Genomic DNA, 25100 nt, shown 5'->3' with positions numbered 1-25100 from the left:
ATATTAAAGATTTGATTTTACTATTATTAACGATAAATTATAAATATAACAAACGTTAACATAAAAGTACATATAATGATAAAGATTCGTTAATAAATTCATAATTAAATAAAAATCATTTAAAAACACAACATCAAATTCATCCTCTAAAAAATGTGTTACAATAATAATAAAGAATCTAATACAAAAACTAAATAAAATTATAGCTATTTTCATATGAAAAAGACAAAACAACCAAGCAGCATAAACACTAAAATCTCCAGAAGATAAATACAAAATTATTTGCTCCCAAGTTCAGTAGTAGTAGTAGCAGCTCTGGTTTCCGGTCACTTGACAGCGTCAGGTTGTTCTTCAGGGGACGACTCCAAGAATTCCGGTATCGCCTTCAAGGACTCGTATATCCTACTTAAACTAGGGAACTTGGACTGCATCAACAAAGCTTACACAATCATGTCAGGTAGCGAAAAGGAAACGACGACTATCATTCGCGTAAACTCGAACATGTTCATGTTTCGGTAATTGAAAATGCAATAGTGCTTCTAGTAAAATAACTTCTGAAAAATGGAGGAGCAAAAGAATGTGACATTTAAGTCTGATAACTCACAATCTAAGAAAAAAACAAAGGCAAGTTTACCATGTCGATCTTAAACCGTTCTGTAGCCATAGCAATCTGATGTGCCATAAATACATCAGCCTATGACAGAGATAAAAACAACTGCTTATGCTTGAACATCACACGAAGAAACGGGTTATAGTAACAAATAACCAGGAGAACAAATTCATATACAGTATGTTTCTCAAGACCGGTCATTCATCTTTTACTTATGCTTGAACATACCATGTATACTTCGTCTCCAGTGGCATATTTGCCAACAATATTTTTCAGCAACTTCTCAAGAGCTGCAATGCAAGCAAGCAAGCTGTATTAAGTAATGACTTCACAAACATCAACTATTCATTAGAGGTTTTGCATGTACACAAAACGACACGATCACACTAACACGAATGAAAGTTAAGGAGGGACTACATTACAATATTTAAGAATTAGACATCTGAAAACATTGAAATGTTAATCTCATGAACAGATTAATCACTTACCATGGAAACCTTTTTCGACATTAGTTTGAGCAAACAAAAGTTGTTCTTGCGGACCAACCTTTTCCCCGAGATATTTCTAAGAAATATGAAAGAGGGTAACATATTGGATTAAAACATTAGTACTTGAGCGCGAATAATTATACATATAACAGAATATACCGAAGTTGACAGCATATGAAGAGGTTGTATGCTAGAGCTGACGATGCTGGCAACCTGTGGATGATAAACTAGTCAGGAAACTAGCACAAGAAAGACACCAATTTCCCAATACAGGTTTCCAAATAATATAGCAGCCATTTTCCAAGAAACTTACCTGAAGATTCAGAGCTTTATGTTGGGGATTAGATGGTAAGAGAGATGGTAAGAGAGGTCTTCGAGGATATTTTTCTTCCAAATACTAGTAAACCAAGAATAGTACCAAATTAACAATTACTTCAGCTCAATTGACAATAACAACAAATTCAACGATAGAACAGCAGGATACATGATCTCGGCGGATCAGATTTTCACTAAAGTTTTGATTCAGGTCGGTGTCTGGGCGAATTACCTCTGGCCATCGTTGATTCCCTTTGTGCTAGACTTTGTTCGGTGTCCCGGAATCTATTGTGTTATGTGAATGATCCTTGCAGTTTTGGTGTCTGTCTTTCTGCTTGGACATGTTAATTATGTCTGGGTTTTAGAAGATATGGTTATGGTCTGCTAGGTGTTTTGTTTTTGTTTTGGTTTTGGATTTTGGTCTTGATCTGGTTTTGGTTATGTTTCTGGCCAAGTCTGCAGTTTTTAGTAACAGTTGTATTCATGGTTTGATGTACAGGCCTCGGTAGTTGAGTTGCACTAAGTGTAGAGGCAACATATGGTGTATTATTTGTTATAAACTGTCCTGTTGTACTATCCCAAAGATCACTCTTTTTCCTCCGAATAGGTTTAGGGAGGTTTTTTACCGAGGGTCTTGGGGTGGTGTACTTTGTTGTTTTCTCTTAATACAAAGTACCTCGTTTCAAAAAAAAAAAAGAAGAAGAAGCAGGATACATGAAAACCATAGCAAATTAAACCCTTTCATGGAACATCATCATGTCAAAGATAGTACAAGGGCCTGTGATTCCTAAACTTATACAGTGAAATCAATCGATCAGATCATTCCATATTCGATTTAGGAATACAAACCATCAAGATAGCATATGAGTCAGATATGAACACATCACCATCAGCAAGAACGGGAACGAAATGGAGAGGGTTCAACTTCTCAAACTCTGCAACACAATTTTATTAGACTTTCACTCTATAATATTGAAAGGGCTTATCTCAGTGTCTTCTTTGAGTTCACCTGGAGTAAACTGCTCCCCTTTTAAAAGGTTCACAGCTTTGTACTCGTATGAAATCCCTACAAGTCCGTAAAAACCCATAATCAAAGCAAACTCATGAAAACCAGTAAGTCCTTGTTTCAACAAAAAGATAAAATAAAATAAAAACGCTGATAATTCAGAAATGATCGGAAACATAGTAATTAATGAATTTGAAGAGAAACCCAATTAGAGAGAAATTAATAGGGATCAAGGGAAGGTGGTAACAGATAACAAACCTTTGAGGTTCAAAGCGAAGCGAACACGCCATGAGCATGAGCTCTGCCAGTATGAATACAAACCGAGCTTTGGACTATCTTTCTGCCAACAAAAAAAAAGTGAAAAATGAGAGTATAACTTGTAGAATTTGGGTATGGATTAAAAATAATAGTGTGCTCTAAAAATCTTACAGCTGCCATTGGGAGCTTAGTTCCAGAGTTCAGGCAGACTGGTAATTGTTGACAAGGCTTGTAATTGTATTAAAATTGGGCTAAAGCTGTTGACTGTTAGAGAAAGGAGACAATTGGGCTGTTAATAATTTAATTAGTTAGTTGAAGTTGGCTAGTAATTTGTTAGAAGTTAGTTGGGTCTCTTATAACTTGTTGATATTGGGCTATAGAAGCCATAAAATGTAAGGGGCTACACACAATCCATCAAACAAACATATAACTGCTGGTTTATCTACTCTATTGACTGTCGCGGTTTGACAATATTCCTTAATTAGGGAAGACATAATATTTTATGTTAGGATTGAAAAAAATTTAAGAATAGATGAATTTATAAAATTTAAGAAAATTAGATTTAAAAATAGAAAATACATTAAAAATTTTAAAATATGTAGTAATTTTAAATTTTCTAGAAATGACCCACACGCTTCCCATCCATCCCCTATAATCATGCAGAAATTTCATCATATTATCAGAGTATTATGATTCACCGTCGATGATCCTAGTAATTAAGATACTGACTACAAAGAATCCTCAATGACAAAACCTTTGTCGTTGCCCTCTTCACAAAATCTTAATCTCTTAACCGTTGAGAATTCTTTATCATTATTTTTCCGTTCGATTTCAATGATAATACCATAGATCGGTTCGACAGTTTGATCTGACATCGACGATCTAAATGATTCTGCCTCCACCATAAATTTTATCCCTGTCACTTATCTTCACTTAGTTTTTCAGTCATCATTTCAACATTGTTCCGTTCATTAGGTTCTTCAATCGTCAAGCGACGGTTCATCACCGTCAACATTGTCTGCCACTTTCGATTTAATCATGACGGTCTTATTTGTCCTGCCGTTCTCCGAAATTCAGCTGCACAACAATCGCACGACAACAAACTTCTTGTTTCTTCGACCACTAATCATTTCCATCATCGCTGATAATCTAGCATAATATGATTGCAATGTTGAATTAGTAAATTGGTCAAGTTAGTGATTGTTTGTGATGTTATTGGGAATAGATTGTTGATTAAGTTGATCACTAGCTACTGGTTATTGATGTTGCACAGTTATTGGCACACCGTGTGATTATTACCGATAATCTGGGAGTTGTTGGCTATTGTCTCGAATGTTGGTTTTGGTATGCAAATTATTCATTTGTTGATTTTTCAATGGTCTTGGTCACGGCTGTTTAAAAATAATCTTTTGTGGTACTTCTTCATCACCTGTAGCTTCTTTTTAAGGTGTAACATGAAAATTTGAACGCTTAACAACCAAGTATTCATGGCAGAAAATTCTGAAATGATGAGAGTTAACAGTCTAGCTCTTCATTAACAAGATAAATTAGGGTGTCTTTTTGTCCAAAATAAATTCTAGATTGTGTATGGAAACTTGTAACTCGATGTCTTTGCTTTCACCAGAAAAAGAAAGTCCCAGAGTATGAAACAACGAAGATAAAGAAGAAAAATGACACTTGAAGACAAAAGAGAAGCTGAAAAAATGTTTGAAGATAGAGGGAGAAAAACTGTTCAGTAAAAGTATCTTTGATCCAATTCAACTGAGAATTTTTTTTGGAAATATTCTTTTTAAGCTGAATGGGTGTCCAAGAGGAAAAATTATTTGTTATTGACATTGCTATCTTATGCAAAATCTTTAATTTACATGAATTGAGAGGCTAGATCAAATACACCATGTTTCCTATTGTACTATAAATCAATTAAATAATGGACTCAGTTGCGTCAATAATGTTTCTTATTTACTTAATCCATATAATGACAAAGAAATTATATATGTAGTAGGAATAAAGGTGACAGTGACAAGATGTTCGATATAATGACAAAGAAATTATATATGTAGTAGGAATAAAGGTGATAGTTTCATCAGATTCCAGAATCAATAGTGACTATCCGGGACAAAACACATTATAAAAGTTAACAGCAATAACAAGTTTTAGTTGGAAGTAGAAAGCTGGAATCGTATACCGGGTAGATACCTTGAGACACAATCCCGGTCTAAAGATTGAAGCTCCTCCTCGTCTATTCCCTTCTCAAAGTGATTTAGAGAACTTGCAAGTTCGATTGAAGGCTGATGCAGTTGTGTGGGATCCAAGACGATGGACGTGTTAGAATAACGTACCATGTCGGGCCCTATTTCCAATGAATAATGAACGTTGGTGGGTGACTGGCATTCGACTTTAGGTGGCGGCATTTGAGTGAGACGCTGCAATGAAGAAACACGGGCCTGCACGTAGGCTACCTCTGCTTGTAAATTCACTACCTACAATATGATGAATTCATTAATACTACATCTTACCAATACAAGGGTTCATACATGTAAAGTGCTTCCAAGTTTACCCGCAGTTGAAACGCAGAAACCAGGTTGAAAATAAGATTAACATAATGTAAGGTTGAGGTTACATAACCGAGGCAAAGTGATTCATCGATTATACAATAAAAAAACCACCCATCAATTCTCTAGTATCTCAATTATACATTATAACGTTGCTCATAAGATTACTAAATTTTCTAGTCTTCTAGGCAATTTCTTACATAGATAAGACAAATGTTAAGAGAATGGATTAATAAAGTCAAAATTAAAATACTTGGAATATTTCTCGAGTTGCTAAATTTGCTTGCAGGCTCCGGCAAGCAACCAGACCACTTACTCAGCGCTCCTCTCAGATCTCTCTTGGAGAACGGTAAAATAGTATGAATTTTGCCATTTCAATTTTTTTTTAAAAACCTAATGGTTAGCCAAGGAAAAAAAACATACATTTCCAACTAGTATGTAGCTTGAGTTTCCCATGTAATGTTCTTGAAATGCATGTGAAAGCCTTTGACTCACCTTGAGAGATTGCTTCCACCATATATATAATACAACAAAGTATAGTGCTTCATTGTCAAACTTTTACCGGACGGTAACCGTTCAAGGCACACGTTTGCATGAAAACTTGGAATTTTAACTAAGATTTAGCCTTTTCTTTAAAGGGTTTCGAGGTGCTATGAAAATCTGGTTACTCATCCAAATATGGCTGTAGATTTTACTTATAGTTGATTAGGCTAGTAGTTATGGACCACAAAGCTTACTTACACATTTATAATTGAGAAAAAAGTTTGTAACTCTGTTGCATGTAGAAGAAAATACATGAAATGAAACTCTTAATATTTATGTTTGGCAAATTGAAGGTTCTTTTTCTCTTGTTTTCTAATGATAATAAACAGATCCCTAATCTATCTTCACTTAAATCTAATTGTTTGACTGCATGCATGAATGAACTAAGGAAAATGTTTGCCATTGTCTTGAATGAATTTATCAGTTCTTCCTTATACTAACAAGCCGCCGCCTCACCTTTAAAGCAGCAAGTGCGGAAGAAAAGAGAAGAGTGACCTACCTGTTTTTTGGAGGGTAAGATTTGGCCGGCACAACCATAAACAGGGTCTTTAACCCTAGCCAAAGCCTCATAACAAAGTGAAAAATAGCATCAACACGCCTGTGCCGGTACTCCCTGCAGCAACTTGGAAGCATTACTTGCACCAAAAACCTTGTGTACTGCAGCAAAGTGAACCGTGCCTTGGTCCGGATCAAAATATGGTGCAAATATGCATCCTTTCACGCACTTCCGGCGGAGGAATTTGCAGCCACAAGGCCCACCTCCTTTATTGCTGAACTCATATCTGATACCTTTTCTTTGCTTTTTAGAAACAAAGGAAATAATATTCTCAGGGATCCGAGCAAGAGAAAGGAAGTGGTGGATAATAAGGGGTATTTAGAGAGAAAAACTGGGTTGGTTTGTTACCGGTTCTGTTGGTGACCGTGGGGTCAGGCAAGAAAAGACTGCAAGAAAAGACTGATTTTAAATTATATATCATCTGTCCATTTTTAGTGGCAGTCAGTCTCAGTCAATCTGCGTTCAACTCTCTGTGTTTCTCTCCCAACAGCTGCAGTTGTAGACACGTGCAAGCCCTACGTCGGACAACAAATATCTTCCAATCCATCATCTTTCTCTTGTCCCTCCACTTTCAGCTTTTCTTCTCGGCCCCCACAAAGATCAGATCAGATCATTGATCTGCTGGTTTTACCCCCACGCCGTTCCCTTCTCCCTCTTCTTCTTCACCTTGCTTTCTTTATTCTCCTGTTTTCACCTTTGTTTATCTGTCTTAAAAAAGATGCGAGTTTATAGGCATTTTTTAATATTTATTGAAAAATTATAGCGATTTTGTTTCAGTTTTTAATCTATAATAGTCTCGAGTTAGATAGCCGAAATTAAGAATAAATAAATTTGATTATGTTTAAATAAAATTATTTTTAAAATATAAATATATAATTAAATTAACTTTCAGTTTAAAATAAAATTTTGAATTTGAATCGGTAGACGGAATCAGCCTAATAACCCAGGCGAAATAATTTTGCGTTTATAGGACGGTCCATAAGTTAATTGATAATTGATACAATGATTCAGAATTCGTCACGTGGAGTGACAAATTTTTTTAAAATATTTGTTAACAATTTTTAAAACTAGTCATCTCACGTGACGATTTTAATATAAATTTTTTTGAAACACGTCATTAGTTCGTCCTCCATCTTAATAAATATCATAGATCCTAAAATAATTTTAGGTTGTTTTATTGAATTAAATATTTTTTCCCTGAATCATTATTGTTTCAATCTGAAAAGTGAATAATTAGAAAATCAAAAGAATAAATGAAATTTAAGTAATAAAATATCTTTATATTTGATTTAATCAACTCGGTCGAATACTCATCTTTACGTAATCGTTCATGTTATTTTCCATATAAAAATATTTTTTTAATATTTTAATGAAAGTTCCCACCATGAAAAAATTACATGTTTATACTTGGTATGCGGTTGGATTCATTGCCTGATCCGAGTGTTTGTGGGCTTCGAACCAGGATGTTGTTGCCTTTTTTGGGCCCTATTTTTCTACTCTGCACATTCAACTCTTGTTTGAAGTTCTCTAGACACGAAGAAAACTAATGTGTTGTAATTGTAGCATACCCAAGTCATGTATTCTACCGGCGCATTTGTTGTAATTTTAATAATAAGATTCAGAGAGTAGCCAATTGGAACAATAAACTAAAAATTTCATTTGCTCTCATCCAAAGCTTAATCGAGGAAGAATAACTGATCACTGCAAACATGTCAAACTAAGCCAAGCAACCGGCCATGATACTATGGGCATCATGGTGCAACTTTAAGTGTAGGGTCAAACCCATTGTTTATAAATTACAAACTTAATACATCAAATCACAACACTATATCATTCTGAACCGGTCGTCCTTCTTAAAATGAACTATTAGACTTTGGTCAGCACTACTCATCACACTGTACATACATTCAATTTTTTCCAATCGGGACCATTAATCAAAGTCGTTAGTTTCTTCTCTTTGTGAGTGATTACATCGTTAAACGATTACTTATAAATTTTCAGGTCATAATAATTGTATGCAACGATTGTTATTAATTAAACTAATATAAGTGGTGAAGAGAGAAAAATAGTGCCGAAAAACTGTCAAATTGTGGAGCCGCGCCGCTCGCCGGTTGTTTGGTGCGTACGTGGGACGCTTAAGTAACCAAAGGGTGAAAATTTGATGCCTCCTCCGCCTCCCATCTCTTCAATTATTTTCACTACTATTTTTATTGGATAAACTACACACGTGATCACTAAAATTTCATTCGATTTTTAATTTAATTATCAAAGCATTTATTAACGTATCACGGAATCAAACATGTTTCTTTTCCGCCATTAAGCAGCCCTAATAGAGGTAAGGTTGAAAACATGGTTTTTAGAACCGGACCGGTTAGCGAACCGGTCATGCTATCGGTTCACTGGTTCAATCGGTCGAATCGATCCGACCGGTCGGAAGAACCGAACGACGTCATAATTATTTAAAAAATTAAATAAAAATACCAAAAATATTTAATAAAAAATAATTTTTTATATCACAAGTCATATTCAAAGCAAGTCATAACATATATAAGTTAAAAACCATAAAATCAAGTGAAACAAAATGATTCAAATTAACTACAACATAATATTTAAGGTAAAACATATTAAACAATAAATATAATTTATATAACTATAATTAAAAAATAAATTTGGGGCTAAAAAATCATAACAAAATTATATAACTATAATTATATAACTATTATTTCACTTCAATCAAGCTCGAATTTTAGACTTCAATCGAGCTTCTAATTTTTTTTTTGAGTTCAAGCCTTTATGAGTTCAAGTTTCAATATTATATTTCGAGTTTAAGTTGAACTTGATAATTTTTAGCTTATGAGTTTGAGTTGAGTTGAGTTAATTTTAAAGTTTTCAAGTTCGAGTCGAGCTCGCAATACTCGAGTTCGACTTGGCTCGTTTAACAAACGACGTTGTTTGGTTTAATTTTTTTTTTTTAAAAAACAAAAATCCCGGTTTTTCCCGATTTTTTTCGGTTTTCAGCCGGTCCGGTTCGAACGGTTCAACGGTTTTGGCCGGTTCACTAATAACGGTTCAACCGATTTAGATTGAACCGGATTAAACAACGATTTTCGGTTAAACCGATTGAACCGACCGATCCGGTCCAATTTTCAAAACAGAGGTTGAAAATGGTCAGAAGATTACTACGCATTAGCCTTGTGGCAATAAGACCAATAACATTATGATGGAAAATATTAGTTTAGATATGGATTTTAATATAAAATGTTAATTCAGATTTGACTTCAGAGGTAACTAAAACATGTGGTATACTTGTAACCAATTAAGGAACCACTTATTAATCTTTAAGCTGGACACTGGCTTTACAATTTGTCAGCTTCCTTATTTGAGATTGTTTACAAGAAGTTGCCCAGGTTGTCAATATTGAAAAATTAGATAGTTGAGTCTAAGAAATGCCCCAAAAGGGTATTCCTAAAGATCTCTGAAAAGTAGGACCAGATTTGCTGCCCTCAACATTGTTTAATGATTAAATTACCCTTTCAGAGAAAAGCTAAGCTTGTGGAGTACTAGCTAGATAATCTGCAGCACGGAGTACCAAAATATATATTATAATTACATGCATGAGAGTGACTGCTTCATATTCTGGGAATTGGTGCAAAGGACTGAATGATTGCCGCTTTTACAACTGCAGCGGTGCAGGCATGATAGTAATGTTCACACACCAATATGGCATCATTGCAGCTAAATATTTATATACAATCATCACGATTTCAATTAATTAGTTTGACTACCACTTTAGTTCCTAAAACAAATTATAAATCTATTATTAGTATAAGTTGGACTTGGAAACATCTTTGCCGTATCATAAGCGACATCCCGTAATTTTATAATAATTTTGTGGGTAATAAAATTGGTAAAGCAGATGATAAATAAGTCCGATTCATCTTCCTTTTGGCTGCACGAGTGGGGAAAACCTGGGACTTTCAGTTTTTCTTCATGGTGTAATATAAAATATTATTGAGCTCTGATTAGACTGTATGTGTTAGTTAAAGCGAAGACAAACCTAATAACAAACTCAAATGCTCCTACTTATTAACACGTTAATCTGACAATTATTCAACGTTAAAGTGTGTTTGCCATGCAGAACCGACGATGTCATATTAGGACATAACATAAGGAGGACTTCCCAAAATTTGTGGGAACCTTGTTACTCGAACTTCCAACATCTTAAATCAAAATAATAATAATAATAATAATAATAAACTCAACTCCCTTGTGGTAAAGTAATATGCTGATTATCATTGTACCGACGAGAGGAAGTTCAATGTCCTTCAACGCACCATGTGGCCCATCATCTTGTTGCCTTGGTTGCTCAGCGAGGCTTTTGTCTTCTTCCATCGGTTAAAAAGTCTTCTTCGTTGGATCCATCCCAATGTCCTTTCCCTTGGTTGATCACCAATATCCTCTTGCATGCTTTAGTCGTCCGCAGCTTACTAGGGTTTCCGTTTTCTTAATATTTATAATTAAATGAATATATTTGTTCGATAAACAAATACATATAGGATCCAATTAATCATTAATCGTGACAAATTTCGTTAACAAGTACGAATCATTGGATTTAATCCAACTTTGCGACTTGAATGGATGAAACGGGGAATACGAAAGGACAAATGTATGAGGTAGACATGAGGCAACACAAGCTACTACACTATACTAGGATTCAATTCAGAATTGCAGATGTTGTTCTTTCTCATGTGGAATTGTTCCAACGTCATCACTCAGTCATCGAACTCGCACCTTTATTGCCACGTGTCTCAATATTATTTCTTCTTACAGGATTTTAATTTCTGTCAATGCTTCCCATTCACACCACACGGATTAGACAATCGCCGGACGGCGCGGTGACAACTCCGTTATTACCGTTCTTTCTTTATACATAATGTTTTGTATTTTTCATCGCTTAAACTTTTAAACTACTCCAATCTTGAGAGGAAAAACGCTGTTTGTTATATATCGTAATCAATATATAACTTGACGAACGTTACTTCACATTACGCGTGGATCCCACTTGGATAAAATGAGGTCATGGTTTTACCAGGACGCTACGTTCTTCGTCAAAGAGTCATACGTGGATGCTGCGCATTCGAATGGCTCAATGTTGCTGCTTTGAAAGCCGAATCATGTTTTGACCTTCATTTTATATTATATGTAGATGAATTAAAATATTATTTTCATCGTATTCTATTAAAAGTTTAATCGCCTCAGTGACCAAAAAAAAGTTATAATATACGATTTTAACCAACTTTTTTTGGATTTGCCAAAATGACCAACAAAATCGCAACGCGAAATAAAAATCGCAACGCGATCCCCAGAATCGCAAATCAGTTTCCAGAATCGCAACGCGATTCTTGAAAATCGCGATGCGATAGTACAAATTCGCATTGCGATTTTCCATAATCGCAACGCGAATATGAAAATCGCAACGCGAACACATAAATCGCAACGCGTATCCGTAAATCGCAACGTGTATCCGTAAATCGCAACGCGTATGGGTAAATCGCAATGCGTATCCGTATATCGCAACGCGTATCCGTAAATCGCAACGCGTATCCGTAAACCGCAACGTGTATCCGTAAATCGCAACGCGTATCCGTAAATCGCAATGCGTATCCGTAAATCGCAACGCGTATCCGTAAATCGCAACGATAATCCGTAAATCGCAACGCGTATCCGTAAATCGCAACGATAATCCGTAAATCGCAACGAGAATCTGTAAATCGCAACGATAATCCGTAAATCGCAACGAGAATCTGTAAATCACAACACTGAAATTTTGGGTATATAACACTGAAATCATAAACTAAATCCCTAAATCGCAACTCATTCCATCTCCATCTATCACTCTCTCCGGCGACATCCGTTCCTATATCCAACGACATCCTTCCCCATCCGGCAACAGGTCTTAGTTTCGCATCTCGTTGTTTAGTTACAACCATGAAATCATCTAATGTTGATCATGTTTGGATAGATTTGTGTTTTGGAGGGTCATGGGATAATGTTAATGGTGTTTTACAATATATGCCTTTACCCATAAATCTTCACTAAAATTGTCTTTACAAAAGTTAACTTATGAAACTCTAATGCTACGTGTTTCAAATAAATTGAATTTAGAGCCCCTAAGTGGATTTAGGCTATCTTATCAGAGAAATGGTAAAGTTTATTTGTTAACCGACAATGAAGATGTTGAACGATTCATTGCTTACATTAGTGTTTCACAAGATGATGTTACATTGTATGTTGTTGAACCTAGAAGTAGTATTGTGGGTCAGTAGCGGGTAGTAATCAACTAAGTTTTTCTCAAAACCCACAACCTTTCTCTAATCCAAATCCCAATCAACTTTCAGCACCAAATTCCGGTTTTCGTATTGACCAGTTAGACGATGATGAGCCAACAGAAAAAATTGTGAGTACTAGTCAGTATTCGAAATTTGGTCTTGGTCAATATCCGGACTTTGATATTGGTCAATACACGGATTTTGATGATGTTTCAGAAGAAGAAACAGACCATGCGTGTAATGATATTGATATTGGTCAATACCCGAATTTTGATGATGAAACAGCGTTGCCGAAGAATGTAATGTTGATGATAATGAGGAGGAAGTTACGACTGTGAATGAACATGTTGAACATCCATTCTGTAATTCATATAATCCTGAAGAAGAAAAGAAGAAGAAAAAGTCCCCGAAGAAAAGAAAATGCCACGGGCGTATAACTGGAATATGCCAGAATTACTTCAGATACCGGAAGAAGAGTTGATAAAGAAAGCAGTTGATTGTTACACAAAAGTTATTCGTATCAAGAAAGATGATTGTTTTGATACAAAGGAAGACTTGAAGATAGCTTATATACGAAATGTGTGGAAGATGGCTATCAACTAAAAGTTAACAAATCAAGCAAAGATCGTTTCGAAACAAGGTGTATGATTGACAAAAACTGTACGTGGCGTATGATTGCAAAGAGAATAAAAGATTGCAAAATGTTTCAAGTTAGGACTTTTATTGATAAACATACATGTTCAAGAACCCAAGTTTTTCCTCACCATAGACAGGCAAACAAAAAGGTGTTGGGTGGTTTTCTGGCTGAGTTAATGTTTTTGAATGGCAGGGTATATCGGGGACATGAAATTATGACTGACATGAATGCTCGGTTCAAGATTAGTATATCATATTCTCAAGCTTGGAGAGCCAAATGTTATGCCTTGGAATTGTTGAGGGGGTCGCCAGAAGCATCGTTTGCCCAACTGCCGGCTTATTGTCACAATTTAAAGCTGAAAAATCCTGGGTCGGTAACTCATATCAAAACAGATAGAGATGGACGCTTTGAGTTGCTGTTTATCGCCATTGGTGCTACGGTTAGTAAATCAATATAATTTTGTTGACTCATTTTTGTTAGTTACATGCATTTCACATTTAAATGATTATATTTCTTGTGTATATTATTTTGTAGATTCGTTCGTTTATTACTTGCATGCGCCCAGTTATTATAGTTGACGGAGCACATTTGAAAGGTCGATACCTTGGAGTAAACTTATTAGCAGTAGCCATGGATGCTAACAATGGGATATTGCCAATAGCTTACGGGGTTGGCAAATCTGAAACCTCTGATTCATGGACATGGTTTATGGGGCATCTTAGGGATTGCATAGGTCCTATTAGCAATCTGACAATCATATCCGATAGGGCAAACTCAATTGACAACGCTGTTAGAAGGTGTTTCCCAGATGCTTTTCATGGACTTTGTGGTGTTCATTTGTATAGAAATCTAAAATCAAGGTCTGCTGGTATAAAAAGCACAAATGGACATACTGGAAGGCTGTAAAAGCTTATCGGGAAGTGGATTTCAATAAGCATATAAATTGTTTAAGACGTGTTTTGCCTCAGTGTGCTCAAACACTAAAAGATGTCGGGTTTGAAAGATGGTCAAGAGTACATCAACTTGGAGCAAGATATGGTTTCATGACGTCTAATAGTGCAGAATCAATCAACGCTCTAAGTCGTCATTCCCGGAAATTACCCATTACTATGTTAATGGAGTTTTTTCGAGCCTCTATTCAACAGTGGTACTACAAGAAAAGAAACCATGCAGGTATTATTTCTTTGAATTCGTAACTTATCATATTTATATATTTTACTAAGTATTGTTTATTTAAATTTACAGGAACATTGGAACATCGTGTTACACCATGGACTGAAAAAAGATAACGAAACGTGTTGTGAAGTCAACGTCATGGAGAGTTGAACCATGTTCAAACACTTTGTTTCAAGTACTGGATAATAACTTAAATGGGCTAGTCGATCTAAATGCAAAGACGTGTAGTTGTATGAAATGGCAAACATCTGGTTATCCGTGTGGCCATGTTATAAAAGTTGCTCTTCATTAAACCAAGATGATTCAAGCGCATACGCTATGGATTGCTACACTACAGAAGTTTATCGACAGACTTATGCCGAGATTGTCTACCCTATTCCACATCCTTCTGAGTGGGACATACCAGATGACTTACAAACAGTTTTGCCACCAGCCATGGACAGAAGGCTACCTGGCCGACCAAAAAGTCACGATCGTATACCGTCTAAGGGTGAAGAGAAGAAGAGATCGACATGTAGTCGGTGCAAGGAAAGTGGTCATACAAGGTTGACATGTGGATCACCAGTGCCATCAAAATCATCTTTTCCTCTACCAAAATATGGATCCTCATCAAAATCCAAAGCTCATATGGTGTGAACTTTGTATTATGTAAACGTTGTTATTCAGTTGTATTATGTAAACGTTTTAACATTTAACATTTTATGTGTATTATGTAAACGTTGCCATCAAAAGCTCATATGCAAACGTTGTATTATGTGGATTTTATGTGTGAACTTTTAACATTTTCAGTTGAATTAATGACTCAGGCCAACCATTTTGACTTAACCAACTCTTGTTATTCAGTTGTTATCACTATTAGGCATGCATTTGACTATCGCAACACGGAAAATACAATCGCAACGCGAAATGAAAATCCCAACATGAAAATCGCAACGCGAAATGAAAATCGCAACGAGAGAATCGCAATGCGAAATGAAAATCGCAATGCGAAATGAAAATCGCAACGAGAGAATCGCAATGCGAAATGAAAATCGCAATGCGAAATGAAAATCGAACCGACATAATCGCAATGCGAAATTAAAATCGCAATACGAAATGAAAATCGCAATGCGAAATGAAAATCGCAATGCGAAATGAAAATCGCAACGAAAGAATCGCAATGCGAAATGAAAATCGCAATGCGAAATGAAAATCGCAACGAGATAATCGCAATGCGAAATTATAAACGCATTGCGATTTTCATTTCCGCATTGCGATTTTCATTTCGCATTGCGATTCTCTCGTTGCGATTTTCATTTCGCATTGCGATTTTCATTTCGCATTGCGATAGTCATTTTTGCCTTCAACATAATGCAGATTGAAATCAACAAATCAACCATTACATTTCAATCAATTAAACAAGCACAAATAAGAATTATGTTCGCATCAATTACACAAATCAACTTTTACAAATCATCTTTTACAAATCAATTAAACAATCAAAAAATAAGCAATAATTCTTATTTCCGATCATCTACTATTGAATCAACTTTTACAAATCAATTAAACAATCAAAAAACAATCAATTAAACTATTGAATCAACTTTTGCAGCTCGACATCATTTTCACGCAGTTCACTTCTGAGATTAACCTGCAGAAACCAAACATTTGTTCAAACAACACTTTCTACGCAAATTATTGAATTCTAGTTACTTAACCAAACATTTTCATTTATAAGTATATAAACTTACCAATTGTTTATGGACATTTTTATAACGCGGATGCAGGTAGGCAGCGTCTCGTATATATCGATTTAGCCATATAATGCCGAAACCACAAGCCTACTGCAGCTTTATCTCTATCGGTGGGAGGTAGATACTTGATGCTTCCCGTCGTCAAACGCTCCAACGCCAAGCATACGAGAGGACCACAATCTCCTCTGGCTCCGCTCGTTTGTTGTGGCGCGGTCTCGTCTCTAATAACTGTAATATTGAGCTTCTTTGGCTTCTTGTTTCCAGAACGAGTCCAATAATTGATCGCATCCAAGAATTTAGCCAAATGAGAGCTCCATCCCTTAATAACATCTCTTAAATCAGCCAATGATATGTAATTTATCATGCTGTCATACACTATTGTCTTAAGGGATGGGAGCTGAAGCTCGACGAGAATCCAATGTTTACGTTCCAAAACAGGGATAAACACCTGCAATCATAAGTAATAATTCATTCATTTGCGCACTTATTTCATAAAACCTTTAAACTCAATCTAAAATAAATACTAACCTTATCGACCTCCCACCATGCAGGATAAAGTTTAGCTTGTCCATTGCCCAAATCAAATGATTCATCTCGTGCATTCTTCAAGTGAACGGCGTGAAAAGACGTCGGCATTATTGTATATCGTATATTTTTATTTTTCTTAAGTTTTCTTATTATTAGAAGACGTGTCACCCACGCATCGATATGCTGTTTTACAAAAAAAGACATATATTAGTGACTTACATAAATTTAAAAAAAAAATTAATCAAATTGAAATATAAGAAAAATATAAGACTTACCCCCCCATCGAAATAGCCATTGTCTTCGACCCCTAATAATACGCCCCACCAAGGCCGTTCAAGCAACAAAAAGATATCATCGGTGAGCTTGCATATGTCAGTGAAACACCCCTTGCTCCGCTCATGTAGATAAAAATCAACTGCGGTCTTAGCCCAAAGGGTGTTATCCAAAATTGTATATGTACGCATGCTGGGGAAAGCCTCGAATATCCAAATCTACAAACAATATAATAACAAAATTAGTAATTGTTAAATAATTAATTATAATTTTAGAAACATTATATAGAAATTCTTACCTTAAAGGCCCAAACAAAGCCTGACAAAGTGTATTTGGACCCATCGCCCCGCAAACTTTTGCGGTCATCAAAGGCAGACGACAACTTAGTCCAGGTAGCTTTCCATATATACGAACCCCACGGAAACAGATTCCATGCATTCAGGTCCTCTACCAATATTATTAGCTCCCGATGAATAGGTTGTCTGGCCTCTCTGCCTAAAAAGCCGGCATACACAAGTAGTAGAAGGCATACTCGGACAACATCGACGTCTTCCATCCGAGTGAAACCAGCTTTCTTATTAAATAATTTCTTCAGGTCGTCGACATGTAGGTTCGGCTTCTCCATTGACTCATCCGGAAAAACCCGGGATAACCATGATGGGCGGGCGATATGACGAGTGTACCGGCCTACATCATCGTGTCCGAATCGTAGACCAGTGATTAAGCAGAACTCCTTCCGCCCAAAGCAAGTATACGCTGGTGGAAAATGAAACCATATCTCTTCCTCACCACGTTGTATACTGTCGGGTAGATTTGATGTCATGGTCTGAAGCCACAAATGGGTCAAATTAGCATCTCCACCCGGATGCTGTACTCTCAGCCATGGCCCGAAGCAGGTTTCCTCAAACAATTGTCTTTGAGCAGGTGAAAGCTTCTTTGCAATTGTAGTGGCCAGGCTGACTTTATTTCTCAAGGTCAATTGAGCCGAAAAAAATTTCTACAAAAACAATAAACATACCAAGTTAGATATACCAAAAACTACACTGTGAAGATATACCAAAAACAATAAACATAAAAGTAGTAGTTTATTCTTTAAACTAAAATTTGCAACACTGTTTTGTCTTTTGGTTGAAATGAAAATCGCAACGAGAGAATCGCAACGCGAGATGACAATCGCAACGAGAGAATCGCAACGCGAAATGAAAATCGCAACGAGAGAATCGCAACGCGAAATGAAAATCGCAATGCGATTTTGGTTTCGCGTTGCGATTCTCTCGTTGCGATTTCCATTTCGCGTTGCGATTCTCTCGTTGCGACAGTCATTCTCTCGTTGCGATTTTCATTTATCTCGTTGCGACTCTTCTGCAAATTGAAACTTGAATGGATTGCATTACTTCAACCAAAAGACAGAACAAAGACAAAGACAAATACTAACTTGAAAATCGCAACGAGAGAATAGCAACGCGAAATGAAAATCGCAACGACAGAATCGTAACGCGAAATGAAATCTAAGTGAAATGGTTAATCTATTATTGAAATGACCAGTAAACTTATCATCAGTTTCAATATGAAAAACCTACAATAATGCAAACATTTCAAAATAAAAATAATTAAAAAAACTAACCCTCGGAGGTTGATTTTCCATTTCTGAATATTGTGAGGGATTTCTGACCGTGAATGGTTGTGAGGGATTTCGCCGGAGATGGGGACGGAAATCTTCGGAGATGGGGACGGATTTCTTCGCCGTAGAGAGTGAGAGATGGAGATGGGACTGAGTTGTGATTTTAGGTTTTAGGTTATGAGTTGCGATTACGGGATTTTGTCTTAATATTCTTTTTGTAATTTGAAAATAAAATACGCGTAGCGATTATAATGGCGCTTTAAATATCGCGTTGCGATTTACGGATACGCGTTGCGATTTTATGTATTATCGTTGCGATTTACGGATACGCATTGCGATATACGGATACGCATTGCGATTTACCCATACGCGTTGCGATTTACGGATACACGTTGCGATTTACGGATACGCGTTGCGATTTATGTGTTCGCGTTGCGATTTTCATATTCGCGTTGCGATTTTGGAAAATCGCAATGCGAATTTGTACTATCGCATCGCGATTTTCAAGAATCGCGTTGCGATTTTGGAAACTGATTTGCGATTCTGGAAACTGATTTGCGATTCTGGGGATCGCGTTGCGATTTTTATTTCGCGTTGCGATTTTGTTGGTCATTTTGGCAAATCCAAAAAAAGTTGGTTAAAATCGTATATTATAACTTTTTTTTGGTCACTGAGGCGATTTTCTCATTCTATTAATAGAATATATCAATTTATTAATGTTGATGTTACGACTTTAAAACTTTACTAATTAGAATTGAAATACGTTAATATTTGTTACATATGCGATGTGAATCATCGCCCATTTCATTTGCATAAGACCATAAAATATCACTACATTTAGGGTGAAAGAGAAAATAAGAGAAATTTGGAAAAAAATAATGAATTGTGAAAAAAATAAAAATTAAGAATAATTATGGTTGCTGATTCAACCTAACCAATGGTTGGTATAATTGTTATCACTATATTTAGTTGGACTTGAATGTAATTTAAATATGCTTAAACACGTATTATCTTTTAATTTAGACTTTGAAAATTTAAAATAATTTAATTTATTTTCATACGAACTATTTTTTAAATAAATATTCCAAATTCTTTTGTAGGCTCAATTCACTAGTTGTATAATAATTTATATATATGGAATACAAGTTATTCATATTCTAATATAAAAAAACTTTTAAATACTCTTCAGATCTTTTTAGTCAACGTTTTCAGCTTTAATTTTAATTACTTAAATATTTTAATTGCTTAACTTTTATAATTTATAAAATTACAAACTACTTCGTTAATGGATTTCAAAAATATATTTTTATTTTTAATAATACAATCTTTGACAACTATATTCTTTATATTCAAATTAAGTCTGCATGTGAATATTTAATCTATAAAAAAGTGTACTATTATTAAATAAGAAATTGCAGATAAAATAAAAGAAATAATTTGATCGAGACATGTGAATTAATAATGTAGTTATTGATCTCATGAAAAAAATGTAATTTTTTTATTAAGATAAGGTGATTAAATATAACGGTGGAAGAATAATTGTAATTTTTTTTTTATGAAGGAACGGTTCACGTGTAGTATATCTTTATATGATAATTAAAACAATTGGTATTAAGACTTAACGAGATAAGTTTGAATGAAAGAGGCAAATCACATTGGTTGATATTTCATTCCGGTCATTTTAAGTTATGTCAGTAGTTTTTATTTGTTTAGTGTTTTTGAGTTACATTAGCGAAAAATGTTGAGTCGAAAGATGTGTGAGTTGATATTTTAATAAATGATTCATTAAAGAATAATGACCCAACTAAAAATGAATGAGATAACATATTTATTTTAGTTAGGTTTTTTAGAGTAAATGTGGTTATCTGGAACATAAAAATCTCAGGGAAAAACTTTTATATTGGTAAATCTCCATTTTAAGTAAAGCGAGTTTTAGCTGGCAATGCTAATATAGCAGGGTGAGACGTAATAAGAAGGGAAGATAATTAGAATACCAAAAATTAACCAGTGATGTCAAATTCATTACGCTCACATCAACTGATCATCCATAGTATTGCGAGCTTACCTGACATCTAAACACAGCAAAAGAGAAAAAAGAATAAAAAATCCATGATCCATGCGTAAGAATGTTGCTAGCTTTTGAGATGGCGATGTCTTTCCATTTGTAAAAGTAACCTTAATACAAGCCAACTCAGAAGTCGATAGAGATATTAGAATAACACTAATCCATTTCCGCAAGTTTAATCATTTCTTGGTAATTTCTCATTCCCCACTGTACAACACTTTCCAGGGTTTTCAAACAAAGAATCCCTATTCATTTATTAGGCTCATACTATTTGTAGTATTCAAAATCAAAAAAATAAACCTGTGGGTAAGCAAGTCATTATCGAAGATCTAGTGGGATTGTTTTGGCTCATTGTGTAGAAAAGGAAAGTAACAGCTGAGTCACTTTCACCGTAGATGGCGTCTTTTGCCCTCTACGCAGCTTAAAACAGGCAGTGGCAATTTTAGACTGAACCCCGTGACACGTTTCGGTTTCTAAGATCTGTTCTTTTGTTTGCAAGACAGATTCAGGTACGGGCCAAACCAAAGTTGCACAATGGATCAAAAGCTTTTAAAGAAATTATTATGTAATTCCAACATGATCGGTTTGTGTACGTTATTCCAAGGCCGATTGTTCTTTTATTCTGTACGTTTGCACAAACAGAATAAGAAAGAGTGAAGAGTAAAGAGGGAGGGGCATGTGTTTTGTTATAAAATTCACGAGATAAAGTAAGTTATGTTGGAAAAAATAATAAAATTATTTAATTAATTTAAAAAAATGGCAGTTGAGAACAGCCAGGCTTATGCTTATCGCATGTTTGCTTCACGCAAGCAGCTAAATGGGGGGGGGGGGGAGGTTTGCTCTCTCGCGTGGCTTTAAAGGCTTCTTCCAGCGTTTTAAATCCCCCCATTAAAATACCCATCACCAAAAAACCAACACCCACCAAACCCAAACCCTAAGGGAAGACACTGTTTTACACTTTTTTTTAATCTCCATCATCACCCTTTTCCAACTTCTACAAGGAACCCACAAACCCTAACCATGGGACCTATTCTATTGCTTTAAAAGGGAAGCAAAGATCAAGCTAAAAGATTTCCAATCATGAGTGCAAACCCTAGCAGTAGCGGTGGCGGTGGTGGTGCTGGCAGTTCTACTGGTGGTGGAGGAGGAGGAGGTTGTGGACCTTGTGGCGCGTGTAAGTTCTTGAGAAGGAAATGTGTGCCTGGTTGTATATTTGAGCCTTATTTTGACTCGGAGCAAGGCGCAGCCCATTTTGCAGCGGTGCACAAGGTTTTTGGGGCAAGCAACGTGTCGAAACTGCTCCTCCATATCCCGGTTCACAAACGGCTCGATGCGGTGGTTACCATATGTTACGAGGCTCAGGCTCGGCTAAGAGACCCTGTCTATGGCTGCGTTGCTCACATCTTTGCTCTTCAACAACAGGTAATCTACTTTACTATTACAACTTTTGATAATGGTTCATTGTCATCATACACACTTTTAGCTGGACAGCTTAGTTTGTTGCTCGCTTTTATTGTCTTTTTCTCTAGGTTTACCACGTTTTTCATCAAGTGAAAAACAAAACTGTTCTATGTAATGAAACGGACATCGAGTAATCCACTATCTGTTTGTTTTGATTCAAAAAATAATCTAAAAAGGATCAAATCAAAGTGGAACTTTAGCAGAGAATCTAAAGAAGGAATCATATCTGTTGGGTAAACCATCAAAAGAAAAGACATCCTTTTCACACCGTATTGAAAACAGTATGATAAAGAAAGAAAGAATGGATGGGGGGCTTGCTGATTGCTTCTCTGGGTGCACTACCGTGGACTTTCCTGAAATCTAGAACGTTTTTTAATTAACAAACCGTTCGGTCGGCGGTTACAACAATGGGATGACCAGTTTTTCTCTTCAAATTATGGATTTTGCGGGTATTAAGGAAATGGTCTGGTTTATTTCTTTATGGTATTTTGTTGGGGTTTGATCTCATTTTCATCTTCTTCCACAAGGAAGCTTTATTTGTTCGCAACGCCATGTTCTCGTGCACATAATCCAAAGCATCCTTTTAGTGTAAACAAAGACAATATGACTTTAATTTGCCTCAAAATACACTGTTTGATTTCGTATTATTAAATGAATCTATCCAATATTGGAAACAGTTCATTTCACTTGTACACGACTGATTCAATTACTATTTGTTTTTTTTTAATTTTATTAATATAAGCGTTTCATTTACTCCGCCAATCCATTTTGTTGGTATTTTTTTGTGGTAGGTTGTGAATTTACAAGCCGAGCTATCGTATTTACAAGCTCACTTAGCTACACTCGAGCTTCCATCACCACAGCTGCCGTCTCAGCCACCACAAACACTAATGGCACCACCTCCTCTCTCGATATCGGACCTCCCATCCGCGCCTTCAGTGCCGGACTCATGTGACTTATCGTCTCTTTTTGACCCTATGGTGCAACCTTCATGGATCATGCAGCAAAGGCAAATCGATCCACGCCAATTTGGAGGGAGCGGCTTATCTTCATTAACCGGTGGTGGCGGAAGCAGCGGCGATCTTCAAGCGTTGGCTCGTGAGCTCCTCCATAGACAAGGGTCTCCCCAACTGCCATGCAGCGATACTTCACCATCACCGTCTCCGTCCAAGTGAATCTTGAGTTACTACTGACCCTTAATTTTGCTTGCCTTGAAATATCCGTGCGAACCATCCTACCAGAGCTTAATTTTCATGTTAAAATATTTCATTGGGCAAGTAGCCTTAATAACTAATATTTTCTATTCAATTTTAATTTTAATTTCTTCCCTCTAGTTTCTTTTTGTGAAATTCAAATTTAGTTTTTTTTTTTGTCAACGAGAATCATTCTTTACACTACATTAAACGAAACTGACTAAAAGTGTTGCTTTCGCGTAACTTATGATGATAATAATAATATGGAGCTGAGGCTAAATTAATTATTGGAACATTCTTGGTAAGAAGTATTCTCGGTGCAGTCAAATTAGAAGGATGCAGTGCAACAAACTAAAAGTCTCACTCACACGTAAGGCAAAAGTGAAATAGAAAGTGCTTTTTTTTTTCAAATTTAGAAGAATTTGAGTGGTGCTGTCTCAGTTCCATCATCTTTCTAGGAATTTATGCTTTTTTTTAGATTGTGAGGGAACCAATGATAGGATTGGATTACCTGTACCTATTAAAATACTTTAGTTTATCCTTTCGAACATAAAGCGTGTTTAAAATATAATTGAAAAAACTGGTTTGGATAAAAATATTAAATTATTGAAAAAATTAAAGCAAGATTTTATCATTGGTCTTCTAAATCTCTTACTTACGCTGGCAGGCTGGAACTTATTAAAACTGTTTTATCTAGCCTTACCAACTTTTGGTGTAGGAAAATTTTCTTGCGTCAATCCGTTCTTAAAAAAGTTGAACAATTATGTTCAAGGTTTTTCTGGAAATGAGCTGATCAAAAAGCTTCTGGAGCTAGAATAAGTTGGCATAAATTTGTTTCCTGAAATCTGAGGGAGGCCTTGGAATCAAAGACATAAAAACTTGGAACAAAGCTTGCATGCTCCTACTCATTAAAAATATCCTAGCAGGTGAAGGTTCACTTTGGGTGGCATGGATTAAATGCTATGTCCTCAAAGATAAGGACCTATGGACTGTTAACATCCGTTCATCTCTAAGCTGGAGCATAAGGAAACTCCTTAAATTGCGATCGGAGGCTTACCCTATTTTGACTACTGGAGCTGTGACAGTAAGAGCTATTTGGGATTCTATTCGAGAAAAAAGATCTCTTGTTCCCTGGCAGAAGATTATTTAGTTCCCTCTACATATTCCTAAGCATAGTTTAATCTCTTGGATGGCTATGCTTGATAGACTTCCTACAAAGGAAAGACTCCACCGTATGGGACTGATTAATGACTGCAATTGTGTTTTTTGTGACAACCATACTGAAACAAGGGACCATCTATTCCTTCAATGTTCTATGGCAGATTTAATTTGGAAATCAATTTTCTCTATTTCTAGCATTCAGTCTTTTCCAAGTACATGGAATTCTTTTTTTGCATGGGCAACTTCTTCTTGGAAAGGAAAATCTCTGCTCACTTCAATTTTGAAGATGACTCTCAACGCTACTATCTATTTTCTGTGGGATGAAAGAAATAAGAGACTGTTTCAAAGCCGGTCTAAGAATGCTCGAGAACTGTTCCAAACCATAAGGGATATAGTTTGGTCCAAGGAAGGTCTTTGTTACATGCTTATGCTCCTCCTCTGTGGGTCCTGTGTTGATCTTGTTCCATATTAAAACTATGTCATGACGGAACTTGAGCTAGCCCGGCAAAGCTTTAATTCGTCTCAAACATTGACAAATGTCCCCCCCCCCTCTCTTTTTCCCGTGGACATGTTTACGGCTGGTAGTATTTATAAG

At 35.9% G+C, this 25100-nt stretch overlaps 2 protein-coding genes and 1 pseudogene across 2 annotated transcripts; 1 reads left to right on the top strand and 2 right to left on the bottom strand.

Moving 5' to 3' along the window:
• Nucleotides 1-160: 160 nt before the first annotated feature.
• LOC120207231 (glutathione S-transferase zeta class-like) lies at nucleotides 161-9374 on the bottom strand. Its single transcript, XM_039206749.1, has 11 exons — nucleotides 9363-9374; nucleotides 2849-2863; nucleotides 2678-2759; nucleotides 2423-2479; nucleotides 2263-2348; nucleotides 1412-1495; nucleotides 1258-1311; nucleotides 1099-1174; nucleotides 839-900; nucleotides 635-694; nucleotides 161-425 (listed from the first exon to the last, which is right to left on the bottom strand). The coding sequence occupies exons 2-11, from the start codon at nucleotides 2855-2857 to the stop codon at nucleotides 327-329; spliced, it is 669 nt and encodes a 222-aa protein (XP_039062680.1). The 5' UTR covers nucleotides 2858-2863; nucleotides 9363-9374; the 3' UTR covers nucleotides 161-326.
• Nucleotides 4831-10720, bottom strand: LOC120207149 (annotated as a pseudogene).
• A 10906-nt stretch (nucleotides 10721-21626) lies between these two features.
• Nucleotides 21627-23455, top strand: LOC120207228 (LOB domain-containing protein 18-like). The gene is made up of 2 exons (XM_039206748.1): nucleotides 21627-22112; nucleotides 22943-23455. Exons 1-2 carry the CDS (start codon nucleotides 21771-21773, stop codon nucleotides 23324-23326), a joined length of 726 nt encoding a protein of 241 aa, XP_039062679.1. The 5' UTR covers nucleotides 21627-21770; the 3' UTR covers nucleotides 23327-23455.
• Nucleotides 23456-25100: the final 1645 nt, after the last annotated feature.

Source organism: Hibiscus syriacus, unplaced genomic scaffold, assembly GCF_006381635.1.
Source record: "Hibiscus syriacus cultivar Baekdansim isolate YM2019G1 unplaced genomic scaffold, ASM638163v2 tig00014370_pilon, whole genome shotgun sequence".
NCBI lineage: Eukaryota > Viridiplantae > Streptophyta > Magnoliopsida > Malvales > Malvaceae > Hibiscus > Hibiscus syriacus.
The sequence above is the reverse complement of the archived record's forward strand: the minus strand, read 5'-3'. Positions and strand labels throughout refer to the sequence as shown.